This window comes from Hyaena hyaena, unplaced genomic scaffold (genome assembly GCF_003009895.1).
Source record: "Hyaena hyaena isolate Hyena2069 unplaced genomic scaffold, ASM300989v1 scaffold_321, whole genome shotgun sequence".
Classification (NCBI taxonomy): Eukaryota; Metazoa; Chordata; class Mammalia; order Carnivora; family Hyaenidae; genus Hyaena; species Hyaena hyaena.
The window spans coordinates 202529-221309 of NW_024080953.1; the positions used below are offsets into that span (position 1 = coordinate 202529).

General features: G+C 36.2%; 1 protein-coding gene across 8 annotated transcripts in view; it reads left to right on the top strand.

Moving 5' to 3' along the window:
• The first annotated feature begins 303 nt into the window (after positions 1-303).
• GOLGB1 (golgin B1) overlaps positions 304-18781 on the top strand; it is a 95820-nt gene continuing 77342 nt past the window's right edge. For all 8 annotated transcript variants that reach the window (XM_039248895.1, XM_039248899.1, XM_039248897.1 and 5 more), the window contains exons 1-3: positions 304-398; positions 16397-16491; positions 17299-17451. In XM_039248895.1, the coding sequence (XP_039104826.1) occupies positions 16399-16491; positions 17299-17451 (246 nt within the window). In that variant the 5' untranslated portion in view covers positions 304-398; positions 16397-16398. The remainder of the gene's footprint in view (positions 399-16396; positions 16492-17298; positions 17452-18781) is intronic.

Sequence of the window (18781 nt, forward strand, 5' to 3'; positions counted from 1 at the left end):
ACACCTGACCCACCCCAGAATGCCCGCCCTACAGGCATTTCCGGTTCTGTCGCAGATCTCCTTCCGGAACACTTGCTCACGTTTGACTCCGCCTCCCCTCCATTCTTTAGGGACCATTGGCTCTTTCTTTGAGGAAGCGGAGAATTTCCTAATGTTGATTGGTTTCTGTCATTGTTGATGGGTTAGTTACAAACAAGGCGTGCCTGGTTTCCCAGGTAACGCGCTGCCAATATCTCTGATTGGTTCTTGTCCTAATCCCATCTTCCGTCCCAACTGCGAGTGGTTGAGTCCCTTGACGGGGCGCGGCGGTGGTAGGTGTCGCGTACGGGATTCCCGAGCTGACGTGGCTTAAATTTGGGAGGGAGGCAGTTGGCGCCTCCGGCCGCAGCCTCTTCCAGGTGAGTGAGGGATACTCCTCAACTCCTCCCTTCCTTGAGTCTTTTAACCGTCACCCCCTCCTCAGGGGCTGCCGAAGCGGCCACACTCAGGTCCCCTCCCTGCCCCTCCTCTTCCTGATTCCGTCCGGGATCCAGCCCTACACACGCCTCCCTTCACCTACCAGGCCTAGTTCTAGTTGCCCACATGCCAGTTGGCCCTTTCGAAGGGCTTTGGGGTCTCCCTACGCGGCCTCAGGGCACAAATGCGCGGTCTGCTCCCTCCTCAGGACGTTTCTTCTCCCGGAGCAACGTAGAGGGCTCTCGGGTCAGTCCTGTCCGCTCGGCCTTGTTCCCTGAGCGGCCTGTTCAGGCAGCCCTGGGTTCGCAGTAGCTGACGTCGGAGAAAACCTGTCTGGCCCCTGAGCTCAGGCTCTAAACAAACTTAAGTGTCCGGAAAGGGAAGCGGGATCCAAAGGAATAAAAGCCCTTGAGGTCGGAGATCACAGAAACACTGGAGATATAACGCAAAAAGGGGCCTGTTAAACGATCCTGCTAATGAGTTACTGGTGAGATTTGGAGAGAGAAATGATCTTTGCGATACCTTCAGCACTAAAATCCCAGGAATCAGAGGTGGACCGACTGTTAGAGGAAAGGGAGCCCTGAAGAAAGTCCTGGAGGAAAAAGAACTTGATTTGGTGCTGTGGAGAATATTTAATCTGCTTAAGGGGAGTGTGTGGGAGTGCGAAGGGGAGGGTGAGTCCCTTGACAAATGAGGAATTTATTTGTCTGATTTATTTAAAGAGTTCCATTTGGTCTGTGGGGAAAGGACAGTTTAAGTATGGAACAGAGATATTTAAAATCACAGGATAAGTACTTCCACTTTTGGCGATAGTTGGAAGCTTTCAGAGCTTTTAAAAAAACCTTACAGTTGTCTTTGCAAGATGGCAGTGGAGAACTTACTGAAAGGATTGGAGGCCTTTCCAGAAATACGAAGTAATTAAAATTTGCAGGGTTAGAATGAATGGTCAAACCCAGTAAACGTTAAGTTGGAAATGGCAGGATTTGGTCCTGGAATAGATAATAGGGAAAAGTTGAAGAGAACTAAAAAGTTGCAACCATTATACACTGACAGTTTTACAACTTTTATTTTTCATCCCTTGACCATAGATGGAATGGCTGTTTAATGCTTTCCTCTTCACTGCATTAACTGACCACATCGGTAGTTCCCAAACATTTTTACACACCCTATCAGTAGAACATTTTGAACAAGCATATCCCAAATATATTATATTTAATTATGGATAGCATATGCATAGCACAGTAAACATACAAAAACTTATTTAAAAAGATGAAAAAAAATCTTGCCTGTGCTCCAGGAGACTCTCAACCCATTTTGGGGACCACATAAAGTTTGCTTATTTTAGGAGAAGGCTGTTTACATTTCTAAGGACCTACAGAATGAATGGGGAAAACTTTTTCTTTTTTTTTTGAGGCCCTCCATTCTTCTGGAGTGGAACCTCTTAGAAATCTTTGTCTTTAGTAGATTAATCTTTTCTCCCTCTGCTTGACTCTTAAAGGCCCCCAGCTTTTCCCCCTTTGCGTTAATGGATTAATTAAAAGGATGTTGATTTTATCCATTTATAAAAATAATAAATCATTCATAAACTTCTCTTGGTTAAATACTACTAGAAGTAGTAGGAATAAATTATTTGGAACATATCTCACCACTGATCATCACATACCAGTCTGTTGTTAGGAAACACAATATAAAAGGAGCTTAGGCTCTATAATACTATATTTTTAATTCAGCCCTGTAAAAATCAGCAAGATGTATTTTAGGTAAAGTAAAATTCAGTACAAAAGGGTATAATATAAAACTGAAAATCTCTTTCTCCTCTAGCTACTGACCTTTATCTCATTCCCTACTTCCCAGAAGTAAATATTGTAGATAATTTCTTGTTTCTTCTTAAGAAACTTTCAGATCATACTTAAGCACTTACATAATATATATCCCCCTCCTGTTTCTTTCCCACAAGTGGAATCATGATACACAGACTATCCTACACCTTTCTTTCGTCACTTAATACTATATTTGTTTCTATCTATGAGTATTAAACTACCTCATTCTTTTAAAAGGCTATACATCATTTCCTTATGGAAATATCAAAATGTGTTTAGGGTGTCTCCTATTGATGGACGTTGGATTGTATTCATTTATTAGCCATCAAACACTGCTATAGTGAACATCCATCTACATATATCCTTGTGTCCTTGTGTGAGCTGATGTATGGTATAAACATGGAATTCTTTGGGCCATACCACTCTGAATCATTTTATTTTAATTTATGTACTGCTCAGAAAAGAGTGCTTATACAACTATAACTCTTTCTATGGAGAAAAAGTATATAAGTATATATAAGTATATGAGGGCTCTCATGGCATCAGCCCTAATTTCAGCCCCAGTGATGAATGTTGGGTGATGAGGTTACTCAGAAAATAGATTATCTTTCATATATCTCCATCAGCCAAGAAGCTTTATGGAGCTCTATGACTAGTCAAATTCTATCATCTCTCTTATGCTGTAGTTTACTAACCTTAAAACTGGGTATATTGATAGTTACTGCTTGTTGGGGTTATTTTAATAATAAAAAGTAAAGTAATGAGGATATATACATTTTTATATGTAAAGGTATTGAAGCATTACTTACTGCATAGTACTGCTTGTATAAATTATAGCTACCATTTACTTCTAAATTTGTTAATGAAAATGGTTTTTCGTGTCACAAAAATTAGCTTTTCATCTCACAATTGTAAACTTATGTCATAATATTGGATATGCTTTTTCCAGCAATATAGCACCATTTCTTCTCAGTTCCTCAAGCCAAATGAAAATCACTTTGAGAATTAAGGAATTAAGAAAAACTACTCAGGCTCAACCAACTGCGCCTTAAATAAATTTGAGGAGTGACTTGGAAATCTCACCCTTTTCTGTGGGAAATGTGATTTAAATTCCAAAGCAGAGGATGTGTACCTGGGCATGCACTATCTTCAACTATTATTATTTTTTAATTTTCCCATGCATTTTGTACTATGTTCTCTGTGGTTAGGGACATGCCTTATATTTTTATGTTTTTGTGGTTTCTGGCATTATGCTTCATGCCAAGTAGGTATTTTGAAAATAATTATTTATAGCAAGCAGTGAAGATTTTGCAAAAATAATACTTATTATATTTCTAGTGCCACCTCAACATACGAGTGTTGAGATCCTGTGGCAGTGTTTGTGGAAGGTGTGGCCAGCGTTGACTTGGAAAGATTGTTTTATTTGCCTGTTCTATTGAAGGTTGGCCTTGGCATTGAAGCCCTTTATTTTTTTCTTTTCCCAAATTGTTACTCATAATTCTGGTGTCCATAAAACAATAGCAAGAGCATTTTTTGTCCCAAAAGTCACACATATTTCTTACATGAATGTATTACTGTGAACACGAATATTTTTCCCCTTACTAATTTTCATATATGCATTTGTCTATTTCTGTCCTACAGTGAGCCTAAATAGAGGGGTAGATCAATCTTTCTTCATCTGGTTTAAGCATAACTACTTTGTGTCTCTTTTGCCCTCAAGTTCTCAACCTTTCAACTACGTAAAGCACTTGAACTGTGCTTGAGATACCCTTCCCAATTACATTTCCATATTATTCCTTTTATGTCAACAGCAATACAAATCATTCTTGAATCATGGAGTCATAACATTGGGCATTAGGATGCCTTTTGTCAGTCTTCTTCATTTGAAGGTGAAGAAACTGTAAAGTAACTTACCCAGCATAGTATAGCCTCTTTGTGTTGGAGCCAGAACTGAAAGCTCAGTTCCTGGCTCCTGATTTGGTGCTCATTCCACTACCTGCTTTCTCGTGGACCTCTCCAATTATTGTGATGATCTATGAGAAACTACTTTTACTTTGACCTGAAATGGTACACCCTTAATACTGATCTTTCCTTTCTTCAAATATATATATATATTAAGTGGTTATATGAGAAAAGTAACTCATTTTTCATTTAAAGATCTTTTTATCTGATTCAGTAATGCTTGTTTAGCAGAGAGACTTTGAAATGTATTCATTTCTCTGAGTGTCAGTTTTTCTTATCTTAAAATGACAATGATGATAATACTGATCTTGCAGATTTTGTGAGAATTATAGAGAAGTGTGTACAAAGTGGTACATATTGCTCAATAATTGTTTCCATTAATATTATCATGATCCTATGTTCATTTGTATGTATCCTTCATGTGCAGTGATTTTCAGTAGGATGCTGGTGGAGACACACCCTCCTCAGGAGGATGAATCAGAATCTCATGCAAGGTTGTGGTGGATACCAATGGTGGGGAGAGTTTGAGAAAACATTTGGGATTTTAATTGTATATTTGAAAAATTAAAAAAAAATTACTTTCCCAATAGAAATTACATATCCCTCACAGTCTTCTTGGCTAATGGTGATATACAAAAGATTTAATTTAGGGCATACCATCTTCATTATACATGTGTGCATACGTTTTTCCACAGATGATAATACGCTTTACATTCCTCTAAAGGGCCTATGGTTCTAAAATGGTTAAGAATATTGCCATATCTGAAATCTCAGTTCTTTCTGTTTAGCCCTAAAGGTAGTAGCAGAAGCAAGCAGTAGAATCCAAGCTAGTTAGAGCAGAAAGTGTGGGTACAAACAGTAGGGCTATGACAGAAGTTGGTTGAGGGTTGGTTAGAGAATCTGAAGTGAAAATGATGGAAAATGGCCAGTTATTGAGGTATTTATAGGTCATGGTACATGACGAAGCCAAGGGTTGAGTAACTCTCTCATGGACAGCTCTAGCTGTTAATTGATTTTTTAAAGACCTTTTTGTTGTAAAATAAAACTCAAGAAAACACACACACACACACACACACACACACACCAAAAGACATAAAAAATCCAACTTCGTCAGTTATCTGAGAAACTCCTCCATATTGTCTTTCCTTCCTTTCACAGTAATCACTTCCTTGTGGTTTCTCTATGGTTTTATCACCAAGTGTGAATCTTGTCCCCCCTCCCCCCTTTTTAACTTAGTATCTCTGAGTCCTTTCCTTATAATATCTGTTGAAAAATTTAGACTTTTTGACCTGTGGAGTTTCCCACACTTGGAGAATTTCACTTACATGGGGCAATTCAGCATATTCCTGTGTCCCTTTCATTTCCTACAAATTGGCAGCTGGATCCAGAGGCTTCACAAGACTTCACAAGACACAAGAGGTTTGATATCTTTGTCAAGACTATAGATGGTGATATATTCTTTCATCAGAAGGTTCCTGTATCTGGTTTTGTTCTTTTTGTTGTTATCAGCTGTTGAGGCTCAAAGTCTATATCCATGAATTCATAAGGAGTTGCAAAATAGTAGACTAAATATCCCAATTCTATCATTTTGTTTTCTTTTATTAGCTGAAATATTTTATATGGAGATGGATCCCTTTGGTTCCTGTATGGTAAAGTTCAAATAGAAGAGTCCAGATAAATCCTTGACTAGGCTAGTTTTCAAGATACTTAGTTTACATGATGACAAGTTTAATATGAACTTGTGGATTTGAGTATATATTTGGTGGGTTTTAATCCATTGCAATTGTTATTCTTCTTAGAAACTCAGTTGTTTCTTTGGCCTGTGAGAATCTCTTCAATTTGATTCCCAGGTCCTTTTGACATGACCCTAGTTAGTCTTTGATTGCTTCCGTGCTATTTTGTATGACAAGATGTTTTAAGCTTATTGTGTACATTTCCTATTTTAGAACAGGAATTAGCCATTTCTCTAAGAAGCTCTCCTATTTAATTTTTAAATGGAAAATAGTATTGCAAGACCCCAATCTAGCACTAGAGATGTTGATTACTTCTCAGTTTATCATTATTTTTAAGCCTTTTCATTGGACAGAGCTAGGAGAATAGATGTACTGAGGTAAAATGCCTTGTAAATTCAAACTGATACTTTCAATTCATGTCCAAGATCAGTCTTTATCTTGAGGTTCTTAATGTCATCTGTTTTATACCTGTATTACCTTTTTTCATACTGAAAATATGATAGAATTACTCTGTTAATTGTTTTAATTCCACATGATACATATACTTATCAAGGAATAATAATACTGATATAGTCACCACTAATTTTGGTTATTGAAAATAGTTCTAAAAGGGGTGTTTTGTTTTGTTTTGTTTTTGTTTTTTTGCATGTGTGATTCACATTCTTCCCAGTTTTTCTTTATGGTAGCCCTAAATATTGTCAGAGCATGTAATTATTTAATATTATGTTCTCTCCATCCCAGTTTTAGTTCTATAAATAACTGTATATTGAGTGCTTACCACCAGTCTTTATGATGATGTTTCTTTAGTCATTTTGGCCATCTCAGGCTTTTTCTTTAATAGAGGCCTTAGGAAAGGCTCATGGGAAAATTTTTCATAAATTTCCTTGGATGCTTTTAACATTCTTTCTGTGCCTTTTATATCTGAAGGTCATTTTTGCTGAAAATAAAATCCTTGGCTCACATTTTCTTTCCTTGAATATCTTAAATGTGTAACTCTAGGATATTTTACCTGGCAAAAACATTGTTAAAACACTTGATGGTAGTCTTATTATTATCATTTTTTTAATTTGACAAGTCACATGATCTTTTGACCTAAATCTTAAAGGATAATTTTGAAGTCTGTTAGTTTTACCAGAATGTCTTGTTGGTCATTCTGGTTAGATAATCCCTGCTGCATGGCAGGCTCTTTCAATATGTAGCTTCAAACTTCAAAATTTTAAATTTCAGTTAAGTGCTCTTCAGTTTTATTTTTTTGTGTTTTTTTTCTGTAACTTTGAGTTGGTTTTCTTCTGCAGGGAATTTGATTGTTCACAGTGCTCATCATCAATCTATCACTTTTTTTCTAGTTCCTTTTGTATTGCTTACCTATAAAATTTTTTTTAAGAATAAAAAAATTATTATTGGGATGCCTGAGTGGTTCAGTTGGTTAAGCGTCTGACTCTTGGTTTCAGCTCAGGTTATGTTGGGGTCATGAGATCAAGCCCCAGTCAGGCTCTGCGCTTGACAGAGCCTGCTTGGAATCTCTTTCTCCCTTTCTGTATGCCCCTCCCCCACTCACACATGTGCCCCCCCAAATAAATAATAAGTAAACTTAAATTGGAAAATTATTAGGAATAATTTTAGGTTTACTATAGAATATAAGTAGACAGTTTAGAGTTCAGTATACTCCTGACCCAGTATTCCCTAATGTACATAACTTGTCAAAACTAAGAAACCAGTATTGGTTCATAACTAACCTCCATACTTTAATCTAATTTCATTAGTTTCAATATTAATGTTCTTTTTCTGTTCCAGGATCAAATTATAGGGTATCACATTTTATTCATTTCTTTTTCTTTCTTTTTTAAAATTGAGATAATTATAGAGACAAAGGCAGTTGTAATAAAATAATATGGAGAGATCCCTTATATACTCCATTTCGTTTCCCTCAAAGTTTAAAATTTTATAATACTATTGTATAATATCACAACCAGGACACTAATATTAATACATTCCCAGTTTTATTTCTATACTTGTGTGTGTGTGTGTGTGTGTGTGAATTCTGTACAATTTTATCACCTGTCTAGGTTCATGTATCCACTATTACAGTTAAAATATCAAACAGTGCCAACACCTCCTGCCTTCTACCTTCTACCTCCAAACCCTCCCTAAGCATGGGCAACCACTAATCTGTCTTTCATTTCTAAAATTTTGTGATTTCAAAAATATTACATAGGTATAGGATTATATAGTATGTAACTTTTAGGAAATTATCTTTTTTTTTTTCATTCAGCATAATTGGAGACTCATCTAAATTATTGGCTATATCAGTAGTTTGTCCCTTTTGATTGCTGTGTGGTATTCTATGGTATGTATATACTGCACTTTGTTTAACCATTTTCTTGAAAAAAAGGACTTCTTTGCTGATTACATTTTTGGGCTCTTACAACTGACACTACTATGAACATCCATGTACAGGTTATCGTGAGAATTTTAGATTTCATTTCTCTGAGACAAATGCCTAGAAGTAAAATTGCTGGGTCATAAGGTAGTTGCATGTTTAGTTTATAGGTAATTTCTTATTGATTTGTAAAATTATCCTTTATCTTAACTTTCTTTTTTCCTTAAGGCATGATTTATTATGAGTGTTCATTTTCCTGGGTATTTTTTGCTTCCAAAATGTTTTTCAAAACTTTTCAATTATTTCTTGAGTTTCCTCTTCATTTTTGGGTTTTTCTACTGGGGAAGGTAAATTGATAAATTTATTTGTTTTAACTTCAAATCAAAGAGAATACATACATGTGTTAAGCCAAGTTTGCATCATAGAACAATGTATCAGCATTTAGTCTTTCTTTTGTAAAGGTAAATATGATACATATCTCTATCATACTTACTCTTTGTGCTCTAGTGTGCTGTTAGATGGTATATAAAAATTTAGTAATTTACTGTTAGCTATTAATTTTTGTTTACAAAATGTTAATATTGGAAGTAGATATTGTCATTGTTATTTTTGAGGTATAAGTGACAAAAATGTACAGATCTAAAGTATACAATGTAATATTTTGCTATACATAGACATTGTTAAATAATGATCTCAATCAAGCTGATTGAAAAATGGAAAATATCCATCACCTCACATAATTGCCCTTTTATGTGTGTGCTCAGAACATTTAAGATGTACTCTCTTAGTAAATTTCAAGTATACAACACAGTGGGATTTTTTTTAATGTTTTACTTATTTTTGAGAGGTAAAGTATGAGCAGGCACGGGAGCAGCTAAAAGAGGAAGACAGAAGATCTGAGACAGGCTCTGTGCTGACAGCAGAGAGCTCGATGCAGGGTTTCAGTTGAGCCACCCGGGTGCCCCAATACAGAGTTTTTTTTAAAAAAATGTTTATTTATTTTGAGAGAGAGAGAGAGAGAGAATGAATCTCAAGCAGGCTCCACACTCAGCACAGAGCTCAATGTGGGGCTCCATCACACAAACGTGAGATCATGACCTGAGCCAGTATCAAGAGTTGGATGCTTTTACCTACTGAGCCACTTAGGTGTCCCTCAATACAGTGTTATTAACTGCAGTCACCATGCTGTACATTAGATCCCCAGAACTTATTCATTCTGCATAACTGAAAGTTTGTATCCTTTGACAAATATCTCTTTATTTTCCTTACCCACTTTTCCCTGGCAACCACTATTTTACTGTTTGCTTCTACAAGTTTGACTTTTTTAGTTTCTGTGCATAAGTGAGATCATGTAGTGTTTATCTTTCTGTACCTGGTTTTATTTCAATTAGCATAATGTCCTCCAGGTCCATCCTTATTCTTGTAAATGACAGGATTTCGTTATTTTTTTTTAGGGCAGAATGATATATCACAGTGTATATATATGTGTATGTGTGTGTGTATACACCACATTTTCTTTATCTGTACATTTATTGGTAGACACTTAGGTTGATTCTATATTTTAGCTATTGTGAGTAATGTTGCAGTGAGCATGGGGCTTCAGATACCTCTTTAAGATACTGCTTTCAGGGGCACCTGAGTGGCTCAGTCGGTTAAGCAGCCGACTTTGGCTCAGGTCATGATCTTACAGTTTTGGGGGTTTGAGCCCCACACTGGGCTCTGTGCTGACAGCTAGTTCAGAACCTGGAGCCTGTTTCAGATTCTGTATCTCCCTCTCTCTCTCTGACCCTCCCCTGCTCACGCTGTCTCTCTCTCTCTCAGAAATAAATAAAGCATTAAAAAAAATAAGATACTGCTTTCATTTCCTTTGGGCACATACCCAGAAGTGGGATTGCTGGATCATATTTTTTGAGGAACCTCCAGACTGTTTTGTATAATAGCTGTATCAATTAATATTCCTACCAACTGTGTACAAGGGTTCCTTTTTCTTCACATCCCGGTCAACACTTGTTATCTAAAATCTTTTTGATAATCACCATTCTAACAGGTATGAGGTGATATTGTGTGTGTGTGCTTTTTAATTTAAATTCAAGTTAGTTAACATATTGTATAGTATTGGTTTCAGGAGTAGGTAGAACTTAGTGATTCATCACCTACATATAATACCCAGTGCTCATCCCAAGTGCCCTCTTTAATGCCCATTATCCATTTAGCTCATCCTCTCACCCGATATTGTGGTTTTGATTTGTATTTGCCTGATGATTATTGGTGTTGAGCATTTTTTTCATATAACTTTTGGCCATTTGTATGTCTTCTTTGGAGAAATATCTGTCAAGTTCCTTTGCCCATTTTAAAATCAGATTGTTTCCTTGCTATTGAGTTGTTTGAGTTTCTCACATATATTTTGGATATTAATCCTTTATTAGATGTGTGGTTTGCAAATATTTTCTCCCATTCTGTAGGTTGTCTCTTTATTCTGTTGTTTCCTTTGCTGTGGAGCTTTTTAGTTTGATACAATCTCATTTATCTATTTTTGCTTTTGTTGTATGTACTTTTGAGGTCGTATACAAGAAATTGTCAAGACCGATGTTAAGCTTTTTCCCTATGCTTTCTTCTACTAGTTTTGCAGTTTCAGGTCTTGTGTTTAACTCTTTAATACAGGTTGAGTTGATTTTTGTATGTGGTGTGAGGTAGGGTCCAGTATCATTCTTCTGAATGTGGATACCAGTTTTCTCAGCACCACTTATTAAAAGGACCTATCCTTTCCCCATTTTGAGTTCCTGGCACTTTTTTTGAACATTAGTTGGCTATAAATGTATGGATTTATTTCTGGGTTCTTTATACTGTTCCATTGGTCTGTATGACTGTTTTATGCAAGTATCTTAATGTTTTGATGTTATAGGTTTATGGTAAATTTTGAAATTAAAAGCGTTAGGCCTGCAGCTTTGTTCTTGCTCAAGATTGTTTTGGCCATTCTGGGTCTTTTGTGGTTCCAAATGATTAAGGTTTTTAAAAAATTCCTGTGGAAAAAAGACATTGGAATTTTTATAGGGATAGCATTGAATCTGTAGATTGCTTTGAGTGGTATAGGCTTTTAATAATGTTCTTCAAGTCTGTGAACACAGGATACTTTTTCATTTATTTGTGTCTTCTCAATTCCTTTCATCAATGTCTTATAATTTCCAGTATACAGGTCTTTCACATCCTTTGTTAATTTTATTCCTGAGTATTTTTAAAATATTATAAATGACATTATTTTCTTGCTTTTGAGGGGATAGTTTGTTGTCAGTACATAGAAACATAATTTTTGTATATTGATTTTATATCCTGCAACTTTATTGAATTAGTTTATTAGTTGTAATAATTTTTTTAATTAAGAAAATTTTTTAAATTATTTATTTTTGAGAAAGAGAGCATGAGAGGGGTAGGGGCAGAGACAGAAGGAGACACAGAATCTGAGGCAGGCTCTAGGCCTTGAGCTATTAGCACAGAGCCCCACATGGGGCTGGAACTCATGACTGTGAGATCATGAGCTGAGCTGAAGTTGGATGCTTAACTACTGACTGAGCCACTACAGTGTCCCAATTGTGATACTTTTTTGGTGGAATCTTTAGCGTTTCTTATTTGTAAGGTCATGTTATCTGCAAATAGAAAATTTTACTCTTTCTTTCTGATTTGGATGCCTATTATTTATTGTCCTTGCCTCATTGATCTGGCTAGGACTTCCTTCCAGTACTGTATTGAATAGAAGTAGTAAGAATGGGATCCTTATCTTATTTCTGATTTTAGAGGAAAAGCTTTTAGCTTTTTCCATTGAGTATGATATAATTATGGGTTGTATATGACTTTGATTATATTGAAGTACATTCCTTTTGTACCTACTTAGTGGAGAGTATCATGAAAGAATGTTAAATTTTTCAAATGTTTATTCTTTATCTATTGAGATGATCATGTGATATTTATCATTCATTCTGTTAATGTAGTGCATCACATTTATTGATTTGTGGATATTGGTCCATCCTTGTATCTTAAGAATAAATCTTACCTGACATGGTGAATGATCCTTTTAATGTGATGTTGAATTGAGTATGCTGGTATTTTGTTGAGGTTTATTGCACCTATTTCATCAGGGATATTGGCCTATAATTTCTTGTTGTGTCCATGTCTAGATTCAGTATCCAGGTGATACTGTCCTAGTAAAATGAATTTGAAAGTGTTTCGTCTTCTTCAGTTTTTTTAGAATAGTTTGAGACAGCCATTTCATATGTCTTTTGATTGGATAGTTTAATAAACTTATTATTTAAAGTAATTATTGAAAGAATTTGCTATTGCCATTTTGTTAGTAGTTTTCTGTTTTGTGGTTCATTTGTTCCTTTCTTCTCTTGCTGTCTTCCTGGGTATTTCAATTTCTGATGTATGCCTTTTCATGCCTTACATCATTTTAGTTGATTTAGTAGGTTGTAATTCTGAATTATTTTGAGCGTGACTCTTTGACATGCTTACATTTTCTGTATGGATATTATTCTGCTCTTTTTCTTATGGAGATTGTTACTTTTCAGGTGCTCATTTTAATGTTAATTTTATGTTAATTAACATTAATTTAATGTTAAACATAATGTTAACATTATGTTTAATGTTTTATTTTTTTAAAAATTTTTAACATTTTTTATTTATTTCTGAGAGAGAGAGAGACAGCGTGAGAAGGAGAGGGTCAGAGAGAGGGTGAGACACAGAATCCAAAACAGGCTCCAGGCTCTGAGCTAGCCATCAGCACAGAGCCCAACATGGGGCTCAAACCCACGAACTGTGAGATCATGACCTGAGTCAGACGCTTAACCCACTGAGCCCCCCAGGTGCCCCTTCATTATGTTTAATGTTTTAGAAGGACATTTATTTTGGATAGCCTTTCTAACTTCACAGAGCTCCCTCTTACATTGTTTTCCAATATTGGTTCAAATATGTGACTATTGGGTTCCTGAGATTTCCTGACTCCTTTTCTACTACCACCAGCTCACATTTTATCTGGATCTTCCTTTGTTGTATGTTGACTCAGTTTTGATGAATTTTGATTCTGATCTCAGTAGAGGCCCTCTTCCAAAAGAGAGCCCTGACTCTTCAGTTTTGAGGGTTCATGGGGCCCAGACTCTTTAGCCATTTTAAATCTTGCAGGCTCCTTGCTCTTATGTGCTGTTGGAGTAAGGATATACCTCCCTCTTTCAGCTGCTTTTCTTTAATTGGCTCAGCACATTTTCCAGTGAACACGCACTGGCTCTTTTGTGGTTCTATTGGTTTATCTGTCACAGTCTTATAGCTTCTGTATGGCAGCATTATTTTACCTCTTTCACTTAAGGTTTTTGGACTGAAAATTAAATTTACAGATTAACAGGGAAAGCATACAGATTTATTTAGTATAAATTTTAAGTGACACTGGAGCCCTCATAAGGAAATAAAGACCAAAAGAAGCAGTTAGAATGGAACATTAATATATTGAGTTGGACAAAGAGCAGTAAATTGTGATGACACTACAAGGCAAAGAGGTAGTAGTTAATCATGGAGAAGTGAGTAGGAAGATAAGGATTCACATACAAGGTTTGTTTGTACAAATTCCTCTTGGCTTCAACTCCCCATCCCTGGAGATAAGAACGTTACTTTCCTCCTAATATAGGGAGGACATCTTCCATATGAGGTTTTGTATCTTGCTTTCAGGAAGAAAAAGGGGAGGTCGGAGCATCCTTCTTGTACCTGCTGTTTTTCAAGTACCTTTACCTCAAAATAATCTTTAAGCGAAAGTGGCAGATTTTGGGGAGTAACATTCTGCCACTCTTCAATTCCCTTTTCCTCCCACATGGGCAACAATGACATGCAGATCTTGTGGCTATTGTTGGTTTATCTATATCCATGTTTATTTAGAGTTTGTGGGAAACTTTGCAACATTGTTTGTTTTGGTAAAGCCAATATATGGGATTTTGGTTTTGTTTTCTAGTTGCTTTGTCAGTTTTTATGTGGGAATTCAGGAAGATCCACAGTCTGTGCTGTGTGCTAACCCCATTTTGTCAGAGTCCCATCAGTTGGTTGATTTTGTGTGTGTGTGTGTGTGTGTGCGCGCGCGCGTGCGCACGCACGATGTGGTCTGAAAAATCTGAAAATAAAGTGATTCTGTTTGACAGATTAGGTTCTGTTATGGCTTTCTTTGATTAGTGCAAATCTGTGTGCCTAATGAAGACTTTAGATGTTCAGTTCCTTCATTAATGATTGTTATAGAAAATTCAGTCCTGAGAGTTGAAAACAAAGTTTAGTCTGTGTAATGGTGAGTTTTGATTTTTTTAAACTGACTGTAGTTATGGGTCTCACAGCTTGAATGAGTGGTTATGTATGGTCCTGTATATTTATGTGTGACTCTATGTTGCCTTTATAGTGGTTATATATTATAGTTATATATGGTCCTATGTTGCCCTTCTAGGAATGGTTTTCTTTTTTCTTTCCTGTTTCACATACATATCTTTTCTGAATGTTATATGTTAGTTAGGTTATTTAAGATAATCTATTATAGAAACAGAGACCTCACCATTTCTTTCTTAATTAAGGACTATGGTTACCCTAAACATTATTACTTTTGTGAGTAGAAGAAAATTTTAGGGATAATTGGTTTTAGTTCAAGTGCTTATTTTGTGCAAGAGTTTTTGTATTTCTCCCTGCTGAGGCTTTTGAAGGCCAAATAGCATTTTATCATTAAACATAAAATTTAGTGTAATTACTTATACTAGTGCTATGCATAGTCCAGTTCTATTTTGATTTTTCCTATCAAAGCATTAATGTTCTCACTTTGAAAGAATTTATGAACTGGCAGTTGACACTGATTGAATGTAAATAAGTAAATAATAAATAAAGGATATGTGGGTGTATGTGTGTGTATGTATGTATGTGTATGTATGTATGTATATTTGTCTTTTTCTTCATTAGTAAGTTTTTTTAGCTTGTATCTTTTAAGGAATTATCCCATTTCTTCTATGTTGATGAATTTATGGGCATAGAATTATTTGTACTCTTATGTTACAATATTTTAATGTATGTTAGATATGTATTGATGTATCCTTTTTCATAACTGATATTGATAATTTGTATCTTTTTTTTTTCTTGGTCAGCCTGACTAGAGCATTATCTATCAATTTTGTTCATCTTTTCAAAGAACAAACTTTTGTTTTTTAAGTTTTAAGTTTAATTCCAGTTAGCCAATGTATAGTGTTATATTTATTTCAGGTGTATAATATAGTGATTCAACAGTTTCATACATCAGGGGCACCTGGGTGGCTCAGTCAGTTAAGCGTCTGACTCTTGATTTAGCAAAACCACGTAGTTTGTCAGGAGGGTTTCATGGGGGCTCATGGGGGCACATAAAATGAAAAATGGGGCTCATTGGGGGCACATAAAACAAAAAATTTTGCTGCATCACAGGATTTATTTGACAAAGTAGGAGAGAATAACATTCAGAGAGGAGAAGGAATGTTTAAAGTTCGTGTTTGTAAATGAAATTATGATGAAAGAAAATGGATTAAAGATAACTTATAAGCTGTTTTATTTCCCACAGAACAATTACGTATCTATATTTTATTCAGAAAATGTTAGTGGTGGTTATTGAACTGCAGTGCAGTTGCCACTGAAAAGAACACTCTGTGACTATGCTGCACATACTCAAATGCCTTTTTAAAAGACATTTTTTAATGTTTATTTTTTGAGAGAGCATGAATGGGGGAAGGGCAGAGAGAGAGGGAGAACACAGAATGCGAAGCAGGCTCCAGCCTCTGAGCTGTCAGCACAGAGCCCAAGATGGGGCTTGAACTCACAAACTGCTAGATCATGATCTGAGCTGAAGTTGGATGCTTTATCCAGGTGCCCCTTAAATGCCTTTTTAAAGATATCATCATGCAATAGTCTGTGTCTAATATATCACCTGCACAGTTTTTTATTTCACTTATAGATGATATAGATACCACTACAAGAGAGGCCTATATCCATTTTACTGATTCTTATGTTTTCTTTTCCTGCAGAAATGCTGAGCCGATTGTCAGGATTAGCCAATGTTGTTTTGCATGAATTATCAGGAGATGACACTGATGAGAACATGAGGGCTTCCCTAGACCCTGTGAGTAGCTTTGTTCTGTATTAAGCTGATGACACATATATTCCATTTTCTTCTGAGGAAAAGGAAGATAGAAAATTCTGAGCAGCCTCTATTGTGCTAGGTGGAAGAGAGGATTAAGAAAAATATTGATACTGTATAAATGATCCTTCTCGTATAAGTTTGTAGCCGATAAGCCACAGTGATGGGAGTCAAGACCTGAATGAGATTGGAAAGATCTTTTTCATTTGTCCCCTGAACCTTGTTTAGTGCAAGTTAGATTGTTTTAATTTCTCCTCAGATCCCTAGGAAAGGTTTGCATGATAGGTGGCAGAACTGGGGCACTTTTCAGTTTTGAAAATATATTTGCTATTGTAAATTTATCTACACTTCTCTTATAGTTTGTATTGTATTTTCTGATGGCCACATAAGGGATCAAAAGAAACCCTTTAGTTTTCTGAAAGACTAGCATTATTGCCTGTGGTTGAGATAATTTTTATTCAACTGCTCTCTTAAATTTAAATTTTGGGCTCTTCCACTCAATAGTTGTTATTTATTTGTTACCTTTGCTTCCTTTTTCTTTCTCTTTGGTAAAAATAGGATAATACCATAAATGAGGTAATGTTTGTGAAATGCTTCACATTTTCAAATAATTTCAGTATATTTTAATGCCTATGATGATAATTATTACTGACTCAGAGTTGGAAAGACTTCATATATATGGATGTGAGTTGGGGAAAAGACAAAATGATATTGCAGTGAAGGAACTCTTTTCTCTGGATGCTAATAGCTTGTCCCTGGTGCATTGGCAACTTTTTGTCTAAATACTAGGCATTACCCCAGGAATCTGAAATGGAATGTAACAGTAGTACACAAGAGGATGTTTTGGAGCGCCTGGCTCATGCTGAGCAGTTGGTGGTGGAGCTAAAAGAAGTCATTAGACAGAAGGACCTTCAGCTACAACAAAAGGATGAAGTCCTACAGGTAACATGGTTTTTCTCTTTTCCTGCCAAGTATTTGATAAAAGACAGACAACAGCATTCACTTAGATTTTTCTCTTCACTTAGGTGATCAGAGAATGTGATTCTTTCTTTAAATATTTTTTTAAAATTAATTAATTAATTTTTATATTTAATTTTTTCCTTTTATAGTTTATTTTCAAGTTGGTTTCCATATAACACCCAGTGGTCATTCCCAGCAAGTGCTCTCCTCTATGCCCATCACCCCCCTTCCCTTCTCCCCCTCTCCCATCAGCCCTCAGTTTGTTCTCAGCATTCAAGTGTCTCTCATGGTTTGCCTCCCTCCTTCTCCCCAACTATTTTTTCCCCTTTCCCCTCCCCCATGGTCCTCCATTAAGTTTCTCCTGTTCCACTTATGAGTGAAAACATAGGTATCTGTCCTTCTCTGCCTGACTTATTTCACTCAGCATAACACCCTCAAGTTCCATCCATGTTCCTATGAATGGCCAGATTTTATTCTTTCTCATTGCCATGTAGTAATCCATTGTATATATAAACCACATCATCTTGATCCATTCGTCAGTTGATGGACATTTAGGTTGTTTCCATGATTTGGCTATTGTTGAAAGTGCTGCTATGAGCATTGGGGTACATGTGTCCCTATGCATCAACACTCCTGTATCCCTTGGGTAAATCCCTAGCAGTGCTATTGCTGGGTCATAGGGGAGTTCTATTGTTAATTTTTTGAGGAACCTCCACACTGTTTCCATAGTGGCTGCACCAGTTAAATTCCCACCAACAGTGTAGGAGGGTGCCCGTTTCTCCACATCCTTGCCAGTGTCTAGAGTCTCCTGATTTGTTCATTTTAGCCACTCTGACCAGTGTGAGGTGGTATCTCAGTGTTGTTTTCATTTGTATTTCCCTGATGATGAGGGACGCTGAGCATCGTTTCATGTGTCTGTTGGCCATCTGGGTGTCCTCTTTGGAGAAGTGTTTATTCATGTCTTCTGCCCATTTATTCACTGGATTGGTTTTTGGGTGTGGAGTTTGGTGAGTTCCTTATAGAGTCTGGATACTAGTCCTTTATCCACTATGTCATTTGCAATCATCTTTTCCCATTCTGTTGGTTGCCTATGAGTTTTATGGATTGTTTCCTTTGACGTGCAGAAGCTTTTTATCTTGATGAGGTCCTAATAGTTCATTTTTGCTCTTGATTCCCTTTCCTTTGGGGATGTGTCAAGTAAGAAATTGCCATGACTGAGGTCAAAGAGGTTATTTTCTGCTTTCTCCTCTAGGGTTTTAATGGTTTCCGGTCTCACGTTCAGGTCCATTATCCATTTTGAGTTTATTTTTGT